Raw genomic sequence first — 16,067 nt, forward strand, 5'->3', positions numbered from 1 at the left:
CACTAGTAACTCACAAGGGACTAAAAACTCTTTCATGGAATTAAGTGATCGAAAGATTATGCTTGACATTTCATAGCTTCATCAAAATAAGGTTAAATATAAATATATATTTTATATTTTGTTTTTGCAAGCTATGGAAATAAGCTTTATGCATCATTAAATTCCGAAATGGATAAATTACATTACATTCAACGCAAAACCATTTGCTTTGTTAGTACGGATCCCAGTTGTTAATTACTTATCCCCCCCCCCCTACTAAGGGTTAGTATATAAAATGAATAGTCATAGACAGGGGCGTAGCTCCAGCATTTTTATTGGAGGGGATTCAATAGGGGTTCACAACCAGAAAGGCAAGGGGCATGGGCCATATAATATTTTTTTCTCCGAATTATTGCCCCTCCTTGCCCCCCCCCCATAATGACGCCAATGGTCATAGAAGTCGATATAAGGCTCATTCAATGCAAATTCCGAGTTCTAGAATCCCGTTAATGGCTTAAAACAACAAGAATCAACCTGTACCCCCTCAACATTCTATTTACCCCCAAACATCTCCACAGCCCATTTGTCATAATGTAGTAATTTAGAGCGATTTCGATCAGAACACTCAGGCGTTTAAAATGTGCACCCTCGGGGTGACATAATAAGTGCGGAAGCACCCTATATCATACTATTGGCTCATATATACCAGCGATTTCATGGATACTTTTAAATCAAATGGTGGACTTGTTACGCCTTAACAGGGCTTCCACTTCTAGGGAGATTACCTATTTTAGGGAGAAATCACTTGTTTTAGGGATACTTATTTTGAACCTAGGGATAAAGGGAAATCGGGGATAAAGTAACGATTTTAAGAATTCCCAAAAGAGAAGTCCGACCCCTAGTTTGTTGACAAGTTGCTTCAGTTACCAATGTATAAAAAATTGGATAGAGAAAAGAGTGTCAAACAAGTCAAAGAAAAATACTTATGTACCACACTGTAGGTTCTGTTTGAAGTATGAATATAGTGGGAAATCAGAATTGACCAGGCATGCTCTGCCGAAGCGGCATATAAAAGCAAGCAATGAAAATGAGACAAAGGTTAGCAGTGGCAGCATTGAAAAACTTCTGACTCTAGCCAGCCATTCCAAAGAAATCGCACAGCGCATCTGTATGTTTTTAGCAGAACATAATCTGCCATTAAATCTTGCAGACAGTTCTTTCCCTTTCCTAAGAATATTATTTCCAAAAGACCAGGCCCTAGAAGGGGTCACTCTGGGTAAACAGAAAGCTACACATATTTTGCAATAGAATTTTTCTTTGGTACTACACAACCAGTTAGTTGAGTTCCTCAAAGCTCCTTTTTCCTCTGTGATAATTGTTGAGACCACTGATTACTGTTGATAAGTAACTAGCTATCATTGTAGTATTTTTTAGTGAGAAAGATCTAAAACTTCATTTCGAAGTATTGGACATTGTTAAACGTAGTAACGGATCGTCAAAGGGTCTGACTAACTGCATCAAACAAGTCATTGAAAAAGAAAACTCGATTCCCTGGCAAAATATTGTTGGATTTTGTGCAGATACTACTTACGTCATATTTGGAGTCAATAGGTGGAGTCAATAGGTGGAGTCAATAGATCTGCTTCGACGCTAATGAAAGCCATGCTGCCCCGTATCTTGAATGGGAAATGCTCATGCCATCTTATTCACTTATGCTCATCCTCTGTATTTTTGTCACTTCCCAAGACACTAGAAAACCTGTTGTGAAATATCTATGCCTACTTTTCCAGAAGCGCTTCCACGCAAGATAAGTATGCTGAATTTCAGGAATTCTGTCAGTGAAAAGCACTCTCAATTCTTTGGTTGTCCCTTCAGGCCTGCACGAGGAAGCCTGTTGAATATCGTATTGCTCTTACTCAGTATTTCATAGAAACCACGTTTGACGACCCAACTGCAACCAATGACCTTATCTTGCCAACACTACAAAGCAAGTTGGCAAAGTCCTACCTTGAATCCATGGACTACTCTCTCGATCTCTCCTACAAATTCAACACAGTTTTTTAATCTGAGCTTCCACTTCTTCACTCCCTAAAGGTAAATGTCAGCAAACTTGAAGACGACGTTGCGTCTAACTTCATGAAGCTGGACTATATTCGCAGTTTTGGTTTATGTACTGAACTGGATCCTTACCTTTCAAGTGAATACCTGTCTTTACACCGAACACAAGTGGAAATAGCTGCAACAGATTCGATGCAAGAACACATAGATGCTCAAGAGGCAAGCAATAATGTTGATCGCTTTCACCAGTCTTGTTGAAAATATTATATGGTCCTAATCAAGCAGATCCAAGACCATTTAAAGTTTGAAGACGACATTTATAACACTTTAGCGCCTGGTTGAATCAAGAAATGCAAGAAATTTGAAGCCAAAATCTCTAAGGCCACTATTTGCGAGATTTCCTGTTCTAAGAGAAAAGCGTTGCCTTCAGTAGACGGACGTAGAAAGGAGGTCACAGGCAATGACTTATGTCACTGAGCTTCATTTGGGAGATGCCAAAGTTGAAGACCTGTCAGTTGAGCAGGACTGGATGAACATATTTAGTCCGAAGACTCGCAGTGGCGAAATCAAGCACCCAGAATTGCAGAAGTGCATATCATTGATCTTCTCTTGGCCTTTTAGCAAAGTACAAGCTACGCGTTTGTTTGATCTCCCGAAATTGATCAAAACAGACATCCGAAATAGTGTCAAGAATGTCACACTTGTCTCACGTATTAAAGTCAGTTACTGGTTGAAAAACGAAGATAAAATTTCATCAACTGTCAGCATACTGAAAGCTGTGTCTGGCTTCAAGACGAAGGCAAACGCTACGTGCGATGAGGTGCTGGAGACACATAATTATACTTTTTAATGTGTTCTTGGTAGTATAAAAGATGTTATATATACCATTATTTGAAATAAAAAATAACAATTTGATACTGCGTTATGAATTTTCGTGTGATTTGTATGGAAATATAGGCAAAGTATCAATTTTTTCTAGGGAGAAAAGTAGGGAGAAATCAGACCTAGAGACAGGGATTTTTCAGGAAAATTGATAAAAAACAGGAAAAATTGAAATCGAAAAGTGGAAGGATTGCGTCTTTATGAACTTAAAGTCCTTTTAATTTTGTACCTTTTTGACTCACGATTATTTGGAGACATCCTGGTCAGTGATGCGTTGCCTCTATTTCTGAAAAAAAAGTCTTTTTTAACTAAAAGTAAGGAGCGACATTAAAACTTAAAACGAACAGAAATTACTTCGTATATGAAAGGGGCTACTCCCTCTTCAGCGCCCCGCTCTTTACGCTAAAGTTTGACTCTTTCTCTAAACTCCACTTTTTAAAACAGTAATAAACTTTAGCGTAAAGAGTGGGGAACTTTTCATATACGAAGTAATTTCTGTTTGTTTTAAGTTTTAATGTCGCTCCTTACTTTCAGTTAAAAAACTTTTTTTTTATTTAATTTCTGAACGTTTTTGAATTAATGCATGTTTGATTTTGGCTCTCCGCAGATGGATAATTAAAACGAAATTTGTCTATTTAGTTTTTGGCTAAATGGCTTTCTTATAGTTTTGATCGATTGATTTTGAGAAAAAAGGAGCGGGGGAGGAGGCCTAGTTTCCCTCCAATGTTTTGATTACTTAAAAAGGCAGCTAAAACTTCAATTTTTTTACGAACGTTTTTATTAGTAAAAGACATACGTAACTTATGAGTTAGCTTACGTAACTAACTTCTTTATTTTCATATTTTTATTACGTATATGAGGGGGTCACCCCCTCGTCACTACCTCGATCTTTACACTAAAGCTTAAATTTTGTCCCAATTCCTTAAGAATGACCCATGAATCACAAAGGCCGTAGAATAAATAGTTAAAATTATTAAAAATACTTTAGCGTAAAGAGCGAGGTATTAGGAGGAGGTGAACCCCTCATATGCGTAATAATTTATGTTCGTTTTAAGTTTTAATGCTGCTCCTTATTCTCAGTTGAAAAAACTTTTTTATATTTATTTTTTTCATTGTTTTTTTAATAATGCTAGAAAATACTGTGCTCCGCACATCGAAATTTTCTTTCCCCATGACAAATTCCTCCATGGAAAGTTCCCCTAACATATCCCATTTTCTCTACCCCTCCCCCAACCGAAAAATCCCCCTTAAAACGTCCGTACACTTCCCAATAGCCATTACTATATGTAAGCACTGGTCAAAGTTTGTAACTTGTAGCCCCTCCCACGGGGACTGTGGGGGAGTAAGTCGTCCCCAAAAACATATTTATAAGGTTTTTAGACTATGTTGAATAAAATGGTTATCTCAGAATTTTGATCCGGTGACTTTGGGAAAATAATTAGCGTGGGAGTGGACCTAAGTGCACTCCAATTTTTGTAGTCACTAAAAAAGGGCACTAGAACTTTTTATTTCCATTAGAATGAGCCCTTTCGCAACATTCTAGGACGACTGGTTCGATAAAATCTCCCCTGGGGAAAAAAACAAAAAAAGTCAAAAAATACAAAATTCCACTTTTGATAGCAGGCTTCTGTAATACGCTGAATCTGATGGTGTGATTTTCGTTAAGATTCTATGACTTTTAAGGGGTGTTCCCCCTATTTTCTAAAATAAGGCAAATTTTCACAGGCTCGTAACTTTTGACGGGTAAGACTAATCTTGATGAAACTTAAATATTGAAAATCAGCATTAAAATGCAATTCTTTTGATGTAGCTATTGGTATCAAAATTCTGTTTTTTAGAGTTTTGGTTACTATTGAGCCGGGTTGCTCCTTACTACAGTTCGTTACCACGAACTGTTTGATCCTCATCGGTCAACAGTGAGCCTGACTTAGAATCCATACCCTTTTGTCAAACAATGTGTACAGTCCTTATCCCATTCTATTAGGTCAAAAGGGAGTTTGCTCCACTTTCGTCCCATCTAGTCAATAGCGTGTACAGTGTCTTCGACTCTATTTCATAAGCAATGCACATACTTCATTTCTGAACTTTCTTTGGTATCATACTTAATACTTCATTTCTTTGGTAAAAATTGCTATGGCCGATAGACGACCCTCTTTCGTTCACAGTAAATATGACCCTTCTACCCCCTTTCGTCAGTAAGTTGAAGCCCCACCTCTAAAACCCTTTGCTCGATATTGCTCAACCCTCTTTGTCAATGTATCATCATCACTAACTGGGTTGATTTCAGCCAAGATGGTATTGAAGTATTTTTGTGTTTGTTAATTGCAAAAATTAAGGCTTATTTTACAAAAAATGTTTGGTTTTCCCCAGAAATGAAATGGAATGAATTGTCATGTTGTTGGCTATAAATATGCTGCTAACTACAAATTAAAATGACAGAAAATAGTCCTCTTAGTATGTAATGAAAAGTGCGGCCCCATTGATTAGGCCCCATGTTATGCAAGTTACCGATGTTTCATAAACACATTGCAATGGATAAAATTGTTCAAGTCAGGGCTATACAAAAATTTTACAGCAAACAAAGTTGACCCTTGACACCCCCTCCCTCTTCATGATTACCTCTGCACATATAAGTTTCACCTTTCAAACCGTTCGTGGTAACGAATTGTGGGTATGGAGTGGTGCGGCTCAATAGTAACCGCAACTGTAAGAGAAAGTATAGATACATCAAAAGGATCTAATTTTGATGCTTGTTCAAAATATATTAATTCATGAAGTCTAATGTTAGCCATCAAAAGTTAAAAGCCTGAAAACTTTGCCTAAGTTTGAGAAATGGGGAAACAACCCAAAAACATCTAAAGATCTTAATTAAAATCATACCATCAGATTCTATATATCAGAGAACCTGACTGTAGAGGTTTCAAGCTCCTATGTAGAAAGTGTGGAATTTTGAACTATTTGCCAGAAGCAAGATAACGAATGCGTGTTTGTTTTTTCCCCAGGGGTGATCTTATCGAGCCAGTTATCCTAGAATATTCGGAAAGGGCTCAAGTGATCGCATATCAAAAGTTCTAGTGCCCTTTCTAAGTGACCAAAAATATTAGATGCCAGCCAGCCCCCTCCCATCCCCTATTTTTCAAAAGTTGAATGAACAAAATTTTGAGATAAAATTTTGTTCACCATAGTAGAAAGATCTGATAACTATGTCTTTGAGGATAACATGAACCCCCAAAGCTCCTAGGGGAAGGGCTGCAATTCATGAACTTGAAGATAAACCGTTTTTTGAATTTAAAAAAGAGGTGTATCAAACAGTTCGTGGTAACAAACAGTAGTAAGGAGCGACCCGGCTCAATAGTAACCGAAACTCTAAAAAACGGAATTTTGATACCAATAGTTACATCAAAAGAATCGAATTTTAATGCTGATTTTAAATAAGTAAGTTTCATAAAGTTTAATCTTACCCCTCAAAAGTTACAAGCCTGAAAAAATTTTCATTGTTTTAGAAAATAGAGTGGGAAAGACGCACTAAAAGGCACGAAAATCACACAATCACATTCAGCGTATCCGAAAACCCTAACGTAGAAATTTCAAACTCCTATCTACAAAAACGTGGAATTTCGTATTTTTTGCCAGAAGACAGATAACAGATGCGTGTTTATTTTTTTTTTGTTTTTTTCCCAGGGGTGATAATATCGACTCAGTGGTCCTAGAATGTCGCGAGAAGGCTTATTTTAACAGAAATTGAAAGTTTTAGTACCCTTTTTAAGTGACCAAAAACATCGGAGGGCACCTAGGCCCCTTCCCACGCTCATTTTTTCCAAAAATTACAGGATCAAAATTTTGAGACAGCCATTTTGTTCGGCGTAGTCAAAAAATCTAAAAACTATATCTTGGGGGACGATTTAATCCCCCACAGTCCTCGGGGGAGGGGCTGCAAGTTACAAACTTTGACGATTGTTTACATATAGTAATGGTTATTGCGAAGGGTACAGCCGTTTTCAGGGGGACTTTTTGGCGTTGGGTGGGTGTGGGACGGTGGGGGGGTAGGTGGGAAGATCTTTCCATGGTGGAATTTATTATGAGTGAAGAAAATTTCCATGAAGCGGGCGCAGGATTTTCTAGCATTATTAAAAAAACCAATGAGAACATAAAATAAAAGTTTTTTTTCAACTGGAAGTAAGAGCAGCATTAAAAATTAAAACGAACAGAAAATATTATCCATATAAGGGATTTTGTCTCCTCCACAATACCTTGCTCTTTACGATAATGTATTTTTAGTAATTTCAACTATTTATTCTATGGCCTTGTGATTCAGGGGTCACTCTTAAAGAATTGGGATGAAATTCAAGCTTTAGTGTAAAGAGTGAGGTATTGACGAGTGGGCGAACCCCCTCATATACGTAATAAAAAGATATAAAAATTTAGAAGTTCGTTACGTTAGTTAATTTGTAAGTTACGTATATTTATTACTAACAAAAACGTTCTTAAAAAAATAAAAAGTTCTAGTTCCATTTTTAAGTAACCAAACATCGGAGGGCAACTAGGCCTCCTACCCCACCCCTTTTTTCAAAGCCATCCAATAAAAACTATGAGAAAGCCATTTAGCCAAACAATATTAACATGCAAATTTCGTTTTATTTATTTATGTGCGGTGAACCAAAATCAAAACATGTATTAATTCAAAAACGTTAAGAAATTAAAAAAAAAAACAAGTTTTTTTAACTGCAAGTAGGGAGCGACATTAAAACCTAAAACGAACAGAAATTATTCCGTATATGAATGGGGTTGTCCCCTCCTCAACGCCTCGCTCTTTACGCTAAAGTTTTTTTTTGTTGTTTTAAAAAGTAGAATTGTGAGAAAGAGTCAAATTTTAGCGTAAAGAACGAGGTGTTGAGGAGAGGTCAACCCCCTTTATATACGGAATAATTTCTGTTCATTTTAAGTTTTATTGTCGCTCCATACGTGCAGTTAAATAAAACTTCTTTTTTTAAATTTAATTATTCTAATTAAACGGTCCTTGTGTGTCAGGAGTCATTCTTAAATAATTGGAACAAAAAGTCAAACTTTAGCGTAAAGAGCGAGGTATTGACAACGGAGAAACCCACTCATATACGTAATAGCTCCTGTTTTATTTTAAGTTTTTTTGTTGCTGCTTACTTTCAGTAGAATAAAAACTTGTTTTTTTCTATTTAATCTTGATTAATGACGAAGGGATGAGTTTTGGCTCTGTCGTAAATTATTGAACATTAAATGATTCAGATATCAGTAATGTTGCAGCATGAATCTTCCCAATCAGGAGATACTATCCCCATTCAGGTGAGCTGTAATACAAGTTTTGATTCAGATAAACCAGTTTGTGAGTGTTAAAGAGCTTGTAACCTTAAATCTGAGTCTAAAATTGCTACGCACAAGAAGTCTTAAATCTAAAGATTAAGATCGTAGGATGACTGTCCGAAATCAAAATGCAATGAGTACATGACTCAAAGTTTGACTCTTTGTCACAGTTCCACTGTTTAAAACAATAAACAAGAGCTAAGAGCTCATATGGCACTTGTGACGAGGCAAGAAGAGCTAAGAGCCAAGAGCTCATATGGTATGAGCTCTAACAAAATTCTAAGAATCAATAGATTGATTTAAAAGGAAAATAAGAGGCTTAATGCCGGTCAGGATTTAAAATAAGAGCTCTGAGTTACGATGTCCTTCTAAATATCAAAATTCATTAAGATCCGATCACCCACTCGTAAGTTATAAATACCTAATTTTTTCTAATTTTTCCTCTCCCTTTAGCCCCCCAGATGGTCGAGTCTGGGAAAAAGACCTTATCAAGTCAATTTGTGCAGCTCCCTGACACGCCTACCAATTTTCATCGTCCTAGCACGTCCAGAAGCACCAAACCCACCAAATCATTGAACCCCTCCCCCCAACTCCCCCAAAGAGAGCAAATCCGATACGGTTACGTCAATCACGTATCGAGGACATTTGCTTATTCTATCTACCAAGCTTCATCGCGATTTCTCCACTCCAAGTGTTTTCCAAGATTTCCCCCTCCAACTCCCTCCATGTCAAAAGATCTGGTCGGGATTTGAAATAAGAGCTCTGAGACATGATTTCATTCTAAATATCAAATTTCATTAAGATCTGATCACCTATTCCTAAAATAAAAATACCCCAATTTTCACGTTTTCCAAGAATCCCGGTTTCCCCCTTCCAACTTCCCCCAATGTCACAGGATCTGGTCGGAATTTAAAATTAGAGCTTTAAAGCACAAGATCCTTCTAAATATCAAATTTAATTAAGATCTGGTCACCCTTTCGTAAGTTACAAATACTTCATTTTTCCAAATTACCCCCCCCCCTCCAACTCCACCAAAGAGAGAAGATCCAGTCCGGTTATGTCAGTCACGTATCTTACACAGGTTTTTATTCCTCTCATCCAGTTTCATCCTGATATCTCCGCTTTAAGTGTTTTCTAAGATTACCGGTCCCCCCCCCAACTGCCCCCCTCCCCAATGACGCTGGATCCGGCTGAAATTTAAAATAAGAGATCTGAGTTACGAGGTCCTTCTAAATGTGAAGTTTCATGAAGATCCGATCACTCCTTCGTAAGTTAAAAATACGTCATTTTTTCTAATTTTTCAGAATTACCCCCCCCCCCCCCAAATACAGCAGATCCGTTCCAATTATGTAAATCACGTATTTAAGACTTCTGCTAATTTTCCCACCATGTTTCATCCCGATTCCTCCAATCTAAGCGTTTTCCATGATTTTAGGTTCCCCCACCCCAAACTCCCTTCCAATGCCACCATATCCGGTCGAGATTTAAAATAAGAGCTTTGAGACACGATATACTTCTAAAATTCAAATTTCATTGAGGTCCGATCACCCGTTCGTAAGTTAAAAATACCTCATTTTTTCTAATTTTTCAGAATTAACCCCCCCCCCCAACTACCCAAAAGAGAGCGGATCTGTTCCGGTTATGTCAATCATGTATCTAGGACTTGTAATTATTTTTCCCACCAAGTTTCATTCCGATCCCTCCACTCTAAGTGTTTTCCCAGATTTTGTGTTTCCCCCTCCCACTCCCACCCCAAATTCACCAGATCCGGTCGGGATCTAACATAACAGCTCGAAGACACGTTATCCTTCCAAACATCAAATCTCGTTAAGATCTGATCAGCCGTTCGTAAGTTAAAATACTTTTTTTTTCTATTTTTTCCGAATTAACGGGCCCCCACTCCCCCCAGATGGTCAAATCGGGAAAACGACTATTTTTAATTTAATCTGGTCCGGTCCCTCAACGCCTGCCAAATTTCATCATTCTAGCTTACCTGGAAGTGCCTAAAGTAGCAAAACCGGGACCCACAGACCGACAGACAGACCGACAGACCGACAGAATTTGCGATTGCAATATGTCACTTGGTTAGTACCAAGGGCTATACAACCTTAGCGTAAAGAGCGGGACGTTCAGGAGGGGACAGCCCCTTTCAAATGCGAAATAATATCTGTTCTTTTTAAGTTTTAATGTCGCTCCTTACTTTCAGTTGAGAAAAATTGTTTGTTTTTTTAAATTAATTTCTGAATGTTTTTGAATTAATGCACATATTTCACAAATGGAATATTTCACAAAACATTTCACAAATGGAGTACATATTTCACAAAAGGAATTCAATTTTTATCAAAATTTAGTATTCAAGTGTTTCTGTGCCTCCTTGCTATGAATCTGGCACTAATATTGTAATTAAATAAAAAAACAAGTTTTTTTTTAACTGAAAGTAAGGAGCGACAATAAAACTTAAAACGAACAGAAATCACTCCGTGTATGAAAGGGACTGTTCCCTTCTCAACGCCCCGCTCTTTACGCTATTAAATAAATAAAACAAGTTTTTTGAAATGAAAGTAATGAGCAACATTAAAACTTAAAACGAACAGAAATTACTCCGTATATGAAAGGGGCTTTTCCTCCTCAACGCCCCGCCCTTTACGCTAAAGTTTGACTCTTTCTCTTAACTCTATTTTTAAAACAGTAAGAAACTTTAACGTAAAGAGCGGGGCGTAGAGGAGGAAAAGCCCCTTTCATATACGGAGTAATTTCTGTTCGTTTTAAGTTTTAGTGTTGCTCTTTACTTTCATTTCTAAAAAACTTGTTTTTTTTTATTTAATTTCTGGACGTTTTTGAATTAATGCATGTTTTGGTCTTGGCTCTCCGCACACAAATAATTAAAACGAAATTTGCAAATTAATTAATTGCAATTAATCGGAAGACTTTGAGAAAAAGGAGTGAGGGAGGAGGCCTAGTTGCCCTCCAAGTTTTTGACTACTTGAAAAAGCAACTAGAACTTTTATTTTTTTACAAACGTTTTCATTCGTAAAAAATATACGTAACTTACGAATTAACTTACGTAACAAACTTCTATATTCGTATATTTTTATTGCGTATATGAGGGGGTTCAACCTTCGTAGCTCTTTAACACTAAAGCTTAGATTTTGTCCCAATTCCTTAAGAATGACCTCTGAATCACAAAGACCGTAGAATAAATAGTTGAAAGTACTAAAAATACTTTAGCGTAAAGAGTGAGGTATAAGCAGGGGGTAAACCCCTCATATACGTAATAATTTTTGTTCATTTTAAGTTTTAATGCTGCTCCTTACTTTCAGTACAAAAAACTTCTCATATTTATTTTTTCATTGTTTTTTCAAATAATGCTAGAAAATCCTGCGGCCCTTCATTGAAATTCTCTTCCCCCATGACAAATTCCTCCAAGAAAAGATCCTCCCACATAGCACCCTACCCTCAGACCCCCCCCCCCAAAAAAAAAAAAAAACCCTGAAAACGTCTGTACACTTCCTAATAACCATTATTATATGTATACACTGGTCAAAGTTTATAACTAGCAGCCCCTCCCCCGGGGACTCTGGGGCAGTAAGTCATCCCCAAAGACATATTTTTTATGTTTTTCTACTATGACGAACAAAATGGTCATCTCTAAATTTTGATCCGTTGACTTTGGGCGTCAAAATGAGCGTGGGAGGGGGCCTAAGTGCCCTCCAATTTTTTTGGTCACTTAAAAAGTGCACTTCAACTTTTCATTTCCGTTAGAATAAGCCCTCTTGTGACATTCTAGTACCACTTGGTCAATACGATGACCCCTGGTAAAAAAAAAATAATAATAAAAAAACACGCACCCGTGATCGGTCTTCTGGCATAAAATACGAAGTTCCACATTTTTGTAGATTGGAGCTTGAAACTTTTACAGTAGGGTTCTCTGATACGCTGAATACGATGGTGTGATTTTTGTTAAGATTCTATGACTTATGGGGGGTGTTTCCCCTTATTTTTTAAAATAAGGCATAATTTTCTCAGGCTCGTACCTTTTGATGAGTAAGACTAAATTTGATGAAACCTATATATTTAAAATCAGCATAAAAATTTGATTCTTTTAATGTATCTTTTAGCACCAAAATTCAGTTTTTTAGAGTTTCGTTTACCATTGAGTCGGGTCGCACCTTACTACAGTTCTTTGCCACAAACTGTTTGATATAGAAGATGTTATCATTCGGAAGATGTTAAGTACATATTAAAATGGGCTTTCATTTTCTCCATAGTTTGTATCCAAGAATTTCTGGGCTTGTCGATTGTAAATCTGAGGCTACCATCGGAATCAGGGAGGCACACTGGGGGGAGGAGGGTCCATTGTCAACCCCGAAATCCTAAATTGGCTTGAATGTATGTGCACATATAATTTGAATTATAAAATACTTTTCTTCGCATTCAACCCCCTGATTCTTCTTATCATTGCACCCCCCTCCCTAAAAAACTGTGTGCGTGTCTGCTTGAAATTTCACTTTATACTAAGCCAATGCTGTTAGTAGCTTAGGTAGCCTTGACGCTTAAGGGTTTAGAACACCTGACATCTTTTTTATGGTATTTCCATTGAAAAATCAGAAAACAACAAACTGCCCTCTCCGTAGATTTAGAAAAAATTTATTCCATTCCCTTCCGTACATTTTTGTTAACTGTTTATCCTGTGCTATTGGAATCCATTTTAAGGAAGTGGAAATTAATCACCTCTTCCTTTCAACTCGAATTATTCCCAATTATACAATGGGTTTGCATATATATATATATATATATATATATATATATATATATATATATATATATATATATATATATATATATATATATATATATATATATATATATATATACATATATATACAAATATATATATATATATATATATAGTATTTAATATATAGTGTTTTTGAAAGAAAGAAATCATTGATGTAAATTTAATTGCATGTCACACCTTAGTGTCACAACAATCGAATTAGCTGTTGTAGATAACGAAATATCGAAAAACAAAATTGTTGTTTTTAGTTTTTAGTTAAGCGTAAAAAGCACTTTAGCTAGCGACCCCTTAGTGACTAAGGGATTCAGAGGGGTGGCAACATCATACTTATTTGTAGTGATCTCTTGTTTTATGGTTCATATGATACTAAGAAAAATGAAAAAAAAGCTGTAAATTTAGTTGATAAAGACTAATAATGGATTATTATCTATTAACTCCTCAATGTTTTAAAGTGGGTTTATATTGGCTCTTTTCATAGCTACCACTTTAGTGGCTACCCAGTAAAGAACGAACCGTAGCCCATAGCTAGGGTTTATGTTGGCTATTTACATGGTTGTCCCCTAAGCGACAACTTAGTAAAGAACAAACTATAGCCCATAGCCCGTGTTTTGAAAAAAAAGAGGCTGGTTTAGGAATGGTAACTAATGTCTCAGTTAGTTTTTAATGTTAAGAATTTGTTGCGCAAACAGACCTATGGGAATTTTGAAAGATAGGCTAAAACTCCATAAAGATGCTATTGGGTTGAAAAAAAAACGGTTCCATTAGAATATTCAGAATCGAAAACCTTATTTTGGAGAACTAAAATCCCTCCTATTGTATAACAAGGAAAATTATTTTTCTTAAATAAGAGGTAAGTGATGTCTCTTTTTTTACTCTCCACTGTTTTTTACTGTTTCTTAGTCGCCAGTAATGGTTTGCTAAGGCATAGTGGAGGTGTTAAAGCGCTCATTTGAAAGGAAATTGCTATATCTAATTTACAAATTAACAAATTAACAAAGGATAATTTGTTATCCTTGTTATCCTAAAGTTTTCTAATTAACAAAGGATAGTATTAAAACAAAATGCAATTTTAGACAAGCAATTTTTCACGGTAGCCTCCTTAGGGGTTGCCTAGTAAAAAACAACCTATTCACATTGGGATTGGCTGTAACCTAGTAAAAATCAAACCTAGTAAAATGTTATTTAAAAGATTGTTTATTTAAAAATATTTTACGTATAAACGACGGCATTTTGATATTAGTTTTGACAATTTTGATAAAATATGGCATTTTAGATGGCATTTTGATAATTATCATTCTGGTTTAAATGAAGAACAGTTTGTAATTACGAAAAGTAATTTCTGAGAATTTTGAGCAACAGCTTGAAACCCTCAAAATGATGTAAAAATTAAAATAAAGTGTATACCATTGAAACCTCCACTGTCAGAAAACCCCTGAATTGAAAATTACAGCCCATCACCTTGGAAAACGAGGATAATTACATTTTTCACAGATAGAATTAGTGCGAGTCGTTTATTTTTTTTTTCTAGGGCCAATTGCATCGAAAAAGTGGTCGTGGAGCATTGAAAGAAGGATCTCTTAAATGGAAATAGAGGTGTCTAGTGGTCTTCTAAATAACAAAAAGGTTGTACCACTACAAAGTAACGTTTTCTTCCATTTTTTGCCGCAGAAGATCAATTTTACCCCAAGTGGGATCAGAATCTCAGACAGTGCAAATTTCGAAATATTAAATCAATTTGTAATGGTCTAAGGCTTAAATGTGCTATTTTAATATAATCTTATTAACACAAAGAAATGCTATCGGTTGGTTAATTTGCACAAGTTTTATACATTTATGCTGCATACGCTACGAAGCAACAATTTTTTAGGTGTCAACGACGCTCTTTACTTCTAGTGAAAATTTTTTTTAAAGCTTCAGAATCAAATGCCATAGCAAAAATTATAAAACATCAACTATAAAAATTTAAACCCAAGGCTGCTAAAAAAAAAGAATTCTCTCATACTCATACTTCCCTCTATTGAAGGAGGGCCTATTTTCTGGCCGGAACGAATCTACTTTCTTCTATTAAACAAGAATTAGACTTAGCTTAAAGTAGGCCTTAGACCACAGACTTGTCACTGGCTTGAAAAGCTTAATCGGTCAGCCAGATTTATGATTAATCCTAAAATTAAATAGACTAAGCTTACCTTGCTAGAACTTGAGGGTTAGATTCGTATCCCGACGGTAAGGTAACTGACTGAAGCAGGTGGGCAGCTGCTGAAGATTGTTGAAACATCGCTACCCAAGGATTGGCATCTGAGTCAGCTTTCTTTTCCTCTTTTTGAGCATCACTTCCAAGAAGACTAGAAATAGAAAATGACGAAGATTTAGACTTCTCTGTCACTTCTGTCTGAGTCTTTTCAGTATTAGGCTCTGTTTCTAACTCTCTGTCTGTTTCAGTGAGAATCTTCGCCATCATATTGTCAATCACTAATAACAATACCAACTTTATTCAAGCGATCCTTTCAATCAAATGACAATCAGAACTAATAGAGGTTGGGTCTTCTTCAGAAGCGGTACAACTTTCCATAAGTAGAAAGCAACTCGTTGTGAAATCGATCTAAACATACATCGCGCAGCACCTCTTCCATTGGCTTAAAAGAAGAATGGTAGGAGGGATGTAGGACAATAAAAATCTTTTGCGCGGCTCTGATTGTTATTTTTGAAAGACTAATTGGCTCCCAGTTTTGTCGATAATTAAATATAATTTAGAAATATTATCAGATTTGCCCCCTCTGGAAAAGATAGGACTAATTACTAAAAGGGGATTATTTAGTAAAGAATCTGTGTACTGGTATCGATTTCAGAATAGAAAATGATTGACGGAAACAAGTATTTTCGTGACATATAAGAGGATCAGCATTAATTAAAAAATAGTAACCAGTCTGAATACATTCAGCTGAACTCGTCAACATTTTAGCTATAAACCGACTCATTTCAGGTACAATTAAATAAAAAACAAGTTTGTTCAACTGAA

The 16,067-nt window shown here is 36.2% G+C and overlaps 1 protein-coding gene across 1 annotated transcript in view; it reads right to left on the bottom strand.

The window, feature by feature from the left end:
• The window catches only part of LOC136027604 (homeobox protein HMX3-like), a 33,369-nt gene extending 17,769 nt beyond the window's left edge, over positions 1 to 15,600 (bottom strand). Inside the window, exon 1 of the mRNA XM_065705016.1 lies at positions 15,238 to 15,600. Within this exon, the coding sequence (XP_065561088.1) occupies positions 15,238 to 15,509 (272 nt within the window). The 5' untranslated portion in view covers positions 15,510 to 15,600. The remainder of the gene's footprint in view (positions 1 to 15,237) is intronic.
• Between the last annotated feature and the right edge of the window lie 467 nt (positions 15,601 to 16,067).

This window comes from Artemia franciscana, chromosome 5 (genome assembly GCF_032884065.1).
Source record: "Artemia franciscana chromosome 5, ASM3288406v1, whole genome shotgun sequence".
NCBI classification, from domain to species: domain Eukaryota; kingdom Metazoa; phylum Arthropoda; class Branchiopoda; order Anostraca; family Artemiidae; genus Artemia; species Artemia franciscana.